Consider the following 10,421-nt stretch of genomic DNA (forward strand, 5'->3'; position numbering starts at 1 on the left):
GGGGCTACATACATGAAAACACACCCACAAAGCCAGTCAAAGTAGTCAGTCAATGAAAGAAAGGAAAACCAAATGGCTGCAATGGGAGCTAAAATATCATTGAATCAGTGTCCAGCTGCTGTGCTGGTAACGAAATGTTTGAAGGAACCTTGCACATGACAGTCAATTGACTAGTAACTGATTGGATGATTCATGAAGGGATGTGTAGGAGACAAGATAAACATTAGGGAGCGTACTGTGTAAGTGGCTGAGGGAGCTGGCAGAGATGAGTTATAAGTCAGTGAGATGGGGCAGGGAGATTCTCAACAGAAACCAGGCAACCTCAACCTGTCAGTAATGCCACCAGTGGACACTGACTCCCAAGTGTGGCCTGTTCTGAGTGAAACCTGTCCTGTTTGAGCTGCAGCCAAGACCATACAGCAGTTTGTTTCAGTGTCTTGGCAATCTTCTTATAGCCTAGGCCATCTTTATGTAGAGCAGCAATTCCTTTTCTCAGATCCTCAGAGTTCATAGCCATGAGGTGCCATATTGAACTTCCAGTGATCAGTTTGAGAGAGTGAGAGCAATAATACCAAATTTAACACACCTGCTGTCCATTCACACCTGAGACCTTGTAACACTAAATAGTCACATGACACCAGGGAGAGAAAATGGATAATTGGGCCCAATTTGGACATTTTCACTTAGGGATGTACTCACATTTGTTGCCAGCGGTTTAGACATTAATAGCTGTGTGTTGAGTTATTTTGAGGGGACAACAAATTTATACTGTTATGCAAGCTGTACACTCACTACGTTACATTATAGCAAAGTTTAATTTCTTCAGTGTTGTCACATGAAAAGATATAATAAAATTTACAAAAACGTGAGGGGTGTACTCACTTTTGTGAGATACTGTATATAGAATCACTGAATTCCAGGCAACAGGTGAGTTATAGCGAGAACTTGCACACATGCACACCTTCAATTGGCAATGTAACATTAATTACAGTGAACCTCATATTAGATCCCCTTTATAGTGTGTATATAGCCAATTTTTATTTTGTTTTGGATAGAGTACGTTTTTTTGCGATCATTGTTCCGTTGAGGAGGGTTTCTTCACTTCCTGCCTCAGACATGAAACAGACATGAAACAGGAAGTGAGCGAAAATCTTTTCAAATGTGTGGGTGAATCCCCTCTCAGACAGTTACAACTGAAAGATTAAGGCCCCTTTTGCATGGGCAGACCATATGTCTGTTTTTCATCCATCTGTTTTCGGATGAAAAACAAACATACATGTATCCCTATGGGTTAGCGGATGTCCTATGACATCAGTCTCCGCTATGCTCTGATACTGATGACGGAGGAAAACCCCTATCCATATCTCTCTCTCTCTCTCTCTCTCTCTCTCTCTCTCTCTCTCTCTCTCTCTCTCTCTCTGTATAGATATCTACATCTCTACAACAGGTGGGTTACTTTCTCCTTCAAACTTCTCTGTTGTTAGAGCAATGTCAGGGCGGGCTCCCAATTTATCCACCAAATTCGGATGAGGATAAAAAACAGGACAATTGCTCCAATGCTGCAATCCATTTACTGAAAATTTTTCAAAAATACAAATTTGTAATTCCAATATGCTACTGCACAGTTACGAACATCACTGTTCTAGCGATAGTGATGTTTGTAACTGTGTAGTAGCATATTGGCATTACAAGTTTGTATTTTATTATATATATATATATATATATATATATATATATATATATATATATATATATATATATATATGAGAGAGAGAATAATTTATATCCAAAAGAGCACGTATAATATTTTGTTCTTCTTTCATCAAGTCAAGTATTAAGTCAATGTTTTTTTTTTTTTTTTTTTTTAGCAATTTGAATTCTGTGTTGGGAATAAAAATGTTGTTGTGTTTCTTAGGTTCTCCAACCACAGGTGAAAAAAATGATTCCCATGCCAGACCTTCTAATCAGATGAGATCTCGGTCCCATGAACCTGAAACCCTGTACCTCCACCAGAGGAGGTCCCAGGCACTGGATCCTGGGCATTTCAGTCTTCTAGACCCTTCTCATCCAAAAATGGTAGAACTTCAACAAAGGCAAAGAGGCCAGGAGTCCAACAAACATTCTGTAAAAAGCCCCAAAGCTTCAGCTAAAAATGTTACTGCATCGATCAGCCAACCAGGAAGGACACCAAGAAGCAAACCTAACCATGGTATGTCAATTCCCGTGACTTCTCCAGCTGCTTTTATGGGACAGGGTTATCCATACCATCCTTTACCACCTCAGCAGCCACACAGAAAGAGCAAACAGAAAGCTAAGGAAAGTCACCAGATGTGCAAAGCCTTCCAGTCTCCTGTAAATGTGGTGGAGAATGAGCATGTGAGGGACCTACCAAGCATGTTACTTTATGAAGGTCATACTGGACATTTGATACAAAGACACGAGCACCATCATCATCATGAGCATCACCACCACTATCATCATTTCTACCAAACATAAAGAATCATCAATTCCAAGGAGAACAGTCCACTATTTTGAAATCTTTTCTTATGAAGAGAATTGCATTGTTAGTAAGAAATTAATTTGCCTGACTTTTAAGGTACATTTATTGACAGGCTTTGTGGCATCAAAGTGGACTTTGGATACAGTTTATAAAGATCATCAAGCACTTCGTTTACATTGGACCTATGGATGGATATTTGCATTAAATGGTGTTTATATACAGTTGGACTTGTTGCACAGAAGCCTTTAGCAGAAATAAACAATCTGAACAGTTTCTTACATCAAAAAATATCACTAACAAAAAACCCACAAACAGCAGACTACCTCTAGTATTTTTCGTACTTCGTGTTAGTTCATGATTTTCATTATGAAACGGGTAGACTTGCCTTACATGCAAACTCACGTGTGTATGTGTGTGCGTGCATGCGTGCGTATGTGTAAATGCATATGTATGACATTTTTGTGTGTATGCATGTAAGTTGTTTACCTATTTTGTATGTTTATAAAGGAGAAAAATGCCAACATATTTACTTAGTAAAATCTTCCTATTCTTTTGTAATATTTTTATTTTTAGATATTTTAAAGCGGTTTTATAAGATTAGAAAAAAAAATCTTCAGTGTGATTTAATTTAATTATAATGCAATTACTGTCACACATGCCATTTGTGAGAAATTAAGAAAAAATCTGGACCTCCTTACTTTGTATTAAATGGCAAAAGCTGATGCATTACGCTGCATGTGGCTATCAACAGTCAAATCTAAGCCCTTGTACACACGGTCGGACATTCCGACAACAAAATCCACCGGATTTTGTCTGACGGATTTTGTCCGAAACTTGTGTTGCATACACACGGTTGGACAAAGTTGTCGGAAAATCCGATTGTACGTAACGTGATGACGTTATTTCGTTACGACGGGACTACGTTCAGGCTAGTAGCCAATAGCTTTGGTCTAGGAATTTGATCTGAGCATGCGTGGCACTTTGTCTGATCGGAATTCTCTACACACAATCGGACAAAGTATGATTGGATCAAGTTGTCGGAAAGTTTTATAGCCCAGATCTAAAACTTTGTCCTTCAGATATTCTGACGGAAACAGTCCGATGGAGCCCACACACAGTTGGATTATCCGACAACACGGTCCAATCGCACATTTTCCGTCGGAATGTCCAACCGCGTGTACAAGGGCTTAGACTTTGACGTATGTTGGAAGTGTTTAACCAATTATAGTGGCTTTTAGGAATAGGTGAGATCAGTCTGTTTCTCTAAATAGGCTGTTCACACTGATTCTTATTCATGCATATTTATATCTGCCTGCTGGAACCCTAATGCACAAGAGAAGGTAATTATAAATTTAACTAATCGGCTGTAACACAAAATCAGTGTAACCATTTTATTCATATTTTTTACTGTTTAACCAGCTGCTGAAATAATGTCTGCTTTAAATTGTCACATATTTCATAAAAACAATGGCTATTTAGCCATATAACAGCTATTTAAAGTTTCTGTAGATAGAACTAGTCTTTATAACAGGTTCTATGTGTTTCACACTGTGGAGGAATTGTGACTTGCCACACCCTAGGACAGTAGTAATTCTCTAACAAACTGATAGTTTAAAATGAATGGTACAATATGTAGGAATCATCTTCCACTTGGTATAGGTGATAGTTACATATATGCAGGCTATTTAAAGATGATAGTTCCGAAACTATGTACAGAGCACTGAATCCAACAGCAGTGGGCTGAGCTTGGTAAATCAGATCATAATGGTTACTACTTGGTAATGCTATAAGACATTTAATATATTTAAGAACATTTATTAACATGGTTCAGACAGCTAACAACATTTCATTAGACCCAGAGTGCCATTTCTCAGAAACCCAAAAAACAAAGCAAACCTCATTAGAATATATACCACTACATGGTAATAATTATGGGTTCCTATGTTCAATTGTTTGATCCATACTTAAGTTCTGCATATGGATGTTCCTTCTCTCTCAGCCATCTGAAATGGCACGATAACCCACCTTTTGTGACCGCTCCTGAAAGTGATCAAAAGTTGTACATTCACACTACTTTCCTCTTTTCTGTATAACAAGGGTTTCCAAACTATTTAATATGAGGGCCACATTGTATATTTTACAAAGACTCAGGAGCTGGAATAAAATCAGTTTATGAATGGATATGTTTTACTTGGAGCTTTTTTGTAATTAGAATGATATGATTCAGAACAGACAAAGAACTTAAGTAAACTAAGCAACAAAATTTCACATAAACCTGAGCCTTACATGCTTGTCTCCACCATTACACACTTACAGCATGGCTGGGAACCATCCTCCTGTGAACGCTGGGGCAAGCACATTATTTGTTGTTAGGACACTCAGGGTCCTAGCAACCAACAACGCTACTATGACAGAGCCGGAGTAACCAGTGCTGGAGAAAGGGAGGGGGGGTGGATGTTGGAAGCTGGGGAGAAACAGAGACCGTTGGCTGACCTGTGAGCGGTCACTGACCCTAGCTGTGGGCCGCATAAAATCTTGCAGCCAGCTGTACTTGGGCTGCAGTTTGGAGACCTCTGCTATATAAGATAGAATTTTTCCTCTGCATAGTATGATCAGCAAGTGGCTCAAGAGAGATGAGGATAGTTCCTTCTTATTTTGTAGTTAGGCAGGGTCAGTTTGGAGACAATGTTATAGCTGTTCTGAACCTGTAATGAGACAGCACTGGGAAGGTGGTATTTATTAAGATTAATGGGGAAATATAAGACATTTTGTCACTACCATCTGTTAAAAGTGGTTGCTTGCAATAGGAGTTTCTACATCCCTTATAAAACTTAAAGCCATTGCAACTGTGTAACTTAAGCCGCGTACACAAGGGCGGACTGTATGGCCAACTTAGTCCGTCGAAACACATTTCAGCGGACAGTCCCGCTCGTGTGTGGGCTTCAGCGGACTTTTTCAGCGTGCAGTCTGGCGTACTAAGTATTTCGGAATTTCCGTAATACTGTCCGTCATACTTTGGTTTCAGCGGACAATCCGCTCGTCAGTAGGCTAGTTCGACGGACAAAGAATGGCGCATGCTCAGAAAGGATTTACACGGCGAAAGGTTGCATTGCTGTGTATTGGACTTCCTATTTCTAGTCCCGTCGTACGTGCTGTACACGTCATCGCGCAAGCTTTCGACGGACTGTTTGTGCATCCGTGTGTGGTCAAGTCCGTTCATTCGAAAGTATGACGGACTGTCCGTCGGATTGTATGACGGACTAAGTAGGCCATACAATCCGCCCGTGTGTACGCGGCTTAACAGTATCTGAGCCCCAAACACATTAGAAATGGCATCTGGGCTCCAGATAAGAGAGATTAACAGTGCAGCTCCCTTGGATTCTGAATTTAAATCTGTACCCATTCTTATGTATAAGGGCTGAGAAAAATGTTGTATAATCGGAACACAGCACTTTCTGTAGCCTCCAAAGCTTTAATTTGTTAAGGTAGAAGCTCAGCCAACAGGCCTAAGTTACATATCTGAAATCTAGGCCATGGCAGCCAATCAGAGAGTAGGATACTGCAATGTAAATTAATATAACCAATTGGCTGTTATGAATTTACAGTGCACTCATATGGTTTGCACTATCATTTAAAATTTACAAGCTAGACGTGTAATTCCTTCAAAATGTATCATGTTATTCTTTATATAACTTGTATGGTTTTCCAGCTTTTAAAAAGGCAACACCTCAATGCATTTCCCATTTTTTTCTCCTTAGTTACGCTTTTTCAAACATATTTCTTTTTTGTTTTGTTTTTTATGTTATTTTAGTTTTTTTTTTCTTTTTTTACTTAAAGTTGGCAAGTATATAGTATAAATATATATATAAATATTATAGTATATTATCTATACACTCAGGTACATTTTTTTGGATTAAAACATCTGTGGTTTGATTATTTGTAGCGTTCTGTTCTCTTTCTCTTAAGTATTATTCTAATTATTTTATTTCAGAGAATGTATTGTAATAGAATCTTTTGTTAAAGTCTTGCTGTTTTTCTGGGCATATACCCATTTTCAGAAGAAAAACTGAATTTTGAAGGAGCGTATTTAATTTTATGTTCGGCATAATAAAAATAATTGCCAGATATTAGGGTAATCCTTGGTACACAGGTTATCGGCATACACACTCAGAATAGCTTGATATGAATTTTTTAGACCGAAACAGTGGACTTATCAAAATGACCTACCGTAAATTAGAACTGTATGTGTTGTAATCAATCATGGTCTGCCTTTCAATTTTTTAAAACCTGAGAAAGTGAAATGGTTAGTGTGGGGCAACATAGACAGTTCTTCTGTTACACACTTTGATATGCAACTTCCTGTGTTCTTGGGAAAACAGCTTTAAACTGGCTTACTAGTGATTGCAAATTATCATATCCATAGCCTAACCATTCTCCTCAATTTAGGCAGGATCAGTAAATGATTGGGGATGTCTCTATATTTTCTGCTGCAACTCTTGATCAGTGGAATTCAGACTTCCTGGTAGGGATTATTTTTTATAGTAAGCTGCTGTTACCTCCAAGATAAGCACAGCTTTAATCGTGACCTCCCAACGTTGTCTGCTGTCTATTGCCAGTCTATAGAACAATGACAAGGTATTGAGGAATAGCATATACACAATATACCATATAATTAAACCCATACATAAACTGTCTAAAGGTGCTTAGATTGTGCACAGCAACTGATCAAAGTTTACCCTTTTATCTTCTAAGCTATTCTAGAAACATGAAAGTGAGAATCTAATTCTTAGCATCATTGAAATGGACATTTTCATTTCAGACCTTTTTATATGCAAGTTATATTGTGTAACTATTGCAAACAGAACTACTTGTGCCATTCTCTGTAAATGCTTAAGGTGAGGGATTCTCCAAAACAGTGGGTTCAACCAGGGCATGGTTTTGTTGAGAAGGACGAAGTAAAATACAAGTGTGTAGTATGACAATAGCTAAATAAACGTGTAACTGTGCCAGTTTGTAGGGATCAAAGGGTTGATATTGGCTGACATATCAGTGGCTGCAGAAAATAAGTATAAATAGGCATATTATTTGTAGGGGATGTTAAAGCTAGAATATCAAATACTGAGAAAGGAGGGACCACAGAACCAAAAATTTGATAAATCTGGTTATTCCAGTATGGGTGTGTTAAGGATTGAGGGACCATAGTCTGGCACTAAAAGCTGGTATATAATTGTAATGGGTGGGTTGAACAAAGTGCATATGAAGCTTGTATAACAGTGCGTGGTAGGAATGATCACATGAAGGTTACAATCTAGAATAATGAATGATACACAGCCTTGTAGGGGTGGAGGTTGTCATATCAGTATGAATGGGACAAGAGAGGCAATATTCCCTGGGCTAAAAAGGGTATTGGGGGCACAATACCTGCTACACAATTGTGTACTGAGGTTTGCACCTCAGAACATAGTAGCGTATTAGGTGACATAGGCTGATTTTACAATGTGGAAAAAGAAGCACATGATGTGATATGAGCAGTAAGGCTGAAATTATGTGTAATGTAGGGTAATTGGGTCCTTAGCATCCAGTGAAAAATAAACAGAAAAGTCCTTGCGCCTGATGTTCTGCCATTGGCTATAAATGCTAATTCATACTAAAGCACGGGAGTATTGTCAATGAGCATAACAAGCTGAGGGAGCTCAGTTACACATGTAGGGTGCCATTGCCTGGAACCTACTGGGAAAAATAACACCAGATGTACTTTGCAGTGAATGGGTCAAGTAGCTTTCTTTCAGGTAACTGTTTACTTGGATCCAATTACCAAATTTTATATTTTTTAAACCAAACCATCCTAAGATTGAGCTTTTGGCTTATCTGCAAAAACATTAATACAGTATGTAATGGTCAATTTTGTGACTTTTTTTAAATATTAAGTTGCTTTTCAACAGAAAGAAAGTCAAGACTAAATACAGTCATTGCAAAGGCCTCTATTGAGAAGCCATCTGTAATTTACCTGCTCTTACTCTTGCTCTTCTGCAAATAGATTTTATACAAAGTTACACCACCAGCTTCACTGTCCTTTGTGCAAAGTGCTCAGTTTGTTTTAGATAACATGTTTATACTCCGGTGAAAAATTCATTTATTTTACTGGCTCCCTGCTTTATTCACATATATCCACATGCAGCTGGAGCTGTAACTTCTGATCTCCCACTGGATTTTATGAGATAAGCTAATAACTATGTTCAAGCAGTAAGGAATAATGGTTGAGAAAAGGGAAAGTGTAAATGTTGCCCGGAGAAACCAATCAAAAGCTAGCTGTCACACCTCTAGTGCATGTGAAAAATAAAATCAAGTATCTAAATAATTGCAGTGTATTACAACTCCCACACTTCCTTACCTCCAATAGATGAACTCAGTCTACATTTGTCTACATGTTTCTTTAATTTAAAAGCTTGTCGTGTTGTATTGTTGTTACTATGTTACTATGTAATACTTTCCCAAAACATATGGAAACATTGTTGGTCAAGCAATTATAACGTTATTTATGAGTTATTGTGAACTAATATTTTATATGTTAAAGATGATCTGCCATTTGATTTTTTTAATAGTAATTCTGCCTTCTTCTGTGTCTGCCATAGCCACTCCATTATTACAAACCTAATAAGACTCATTAAGACTTGCTATGCATTCTAATATTTTATGAAGAAATATGGCTTCTGCAACAGTAGTTTTGAGGATATGGAACAAGCTCTCCCTATTACATTTGTGGAGCCTCGCTGGGGACCACTAGTATTGGTGTGTTCCACTACCCCAAACTGAGAATCTTACATCTGTGAAAAACTAAGTAATCCAAAAGCTTAGACATATTTTCAGTCCCCAACCCTCAGGATTTACATTTCCATAAAAAAATAAATTAAAAAAAATCAAAGAATTTCCCAAATAATTCTGATAATTTTCTGTAGTAACATAAAGGGGTCCTTAATTTTACAGCAACATTGCATTGTTCCTCATCCTGTTGTAAATTTATTTTCAGAATTAGATCTTTCTACATGGAAAAATGCTGCCCAGAACAGCCATTAAACTTAGATTAATCAACAGGAACTCTGCAGGTAAACCAGAGAGCCAAGGGGAAGCAGGATGTAGGCTTCCAAGTTTTAAATTTGGAAGGATCCCAAAAATCTAGGATGGTATTTTACAGCCCCCTTTGACGTTCTTTTTGTAAATTTCCGTTTCTTCATCTATATTTGACATAGAGGGAAAACTGATATGGTGCTAAGAGACTTCTTGTACAAAACAGGTATAAAAGAATGAATTGGTTGCAAAGCAGTCTTCAAAAGTTTACCACCTTTTATAATTTTGTCTTCTTTGAGGTAACCAATTGTGCAAACCAACCAGCATAGAGCCCTTTCCTTTATGTCTAATATTTTATATCACATTTAATGTAATGTACATTATTTATACAGTATTAAAATGAAAATATTTGTATATATACGTTTCCTGTAGGTGCATCTTTTTGGGCAGTAGAAAATAATTGTTTTTAAGGTTTAAGCAAGTTGAGTACTAAATGAGTCTTTATGTATCGGGTTTATATACGTTTTTTTGACATCTGGAAGAAAACTATGGCTGAAAATGTCTGAAGGAAATGTAATAACTGTATACGCGTGAACTGACAATGGAGAGATATTCATTCAAAATAAAGTTGACCTACAGAGTCTATATGAAGATGTCACAATCATAATGTTAGCAATGTTGTCACAATTTTCTGATTCTGCCTGCTGGTTCTTGCCATGTGCCAGCCGGTCCTGTCAAGCAGCCCCTTCAAATGTCTATTTGAACAGGGTCTACAAAAGTGTTCCCTGTCTTCTGTAGGTGCCCAGTTTCCCTGATATAAACAATGTTGACATATTTTACCTACAACTCTACTTGC

General features: G+C 37.7%; 1 protein-coding gene across 1 annotated transcript in view; it reads left to right on the top strand.

Moving 5' to 3' along the window:
• The window catches only part of NKD1 (NKD inhibitor of Wnt signaling pathway 1), a 130,147-nt gene extending 119,937 nt beyond the window's left edge, over nucleotides 1-10,210 (top strand). The window contains exon 10 of the mRNA XM_077458403.1: nucleotides 1,916-10,210. Coding sequence (XP_077314529.1) covers nucleotides 1,916-2,496 — 581 coding nt within the window. The 3' untranslated portion in view covers nucleotides 2,497-10,210. The remainder of the gene's footprint in view (nucleotides 1-1,915) is intronic.
• The last annotated feature ends 211 nt before the right edge of the window (nucleotides 10,211-10,421 follow it).

This window comes from Lithobates pipiens, unplaced genomic scaffold (assembly GCF_037356315.1).
Source record: "Lithobates pipiens isolate NorthernLeopardFrog02 unplaced genomic scaffold, aLitPip1_a1.2 Scaffold_10, whole genome shotgun sequence".
NCBI classification, from domain to species: domain Eukaryota; kingdom Metazoa; phylum Chordata; class Amphibia; order Anura; family Ranidae; genus Lithobates; species Lithobates pipiens.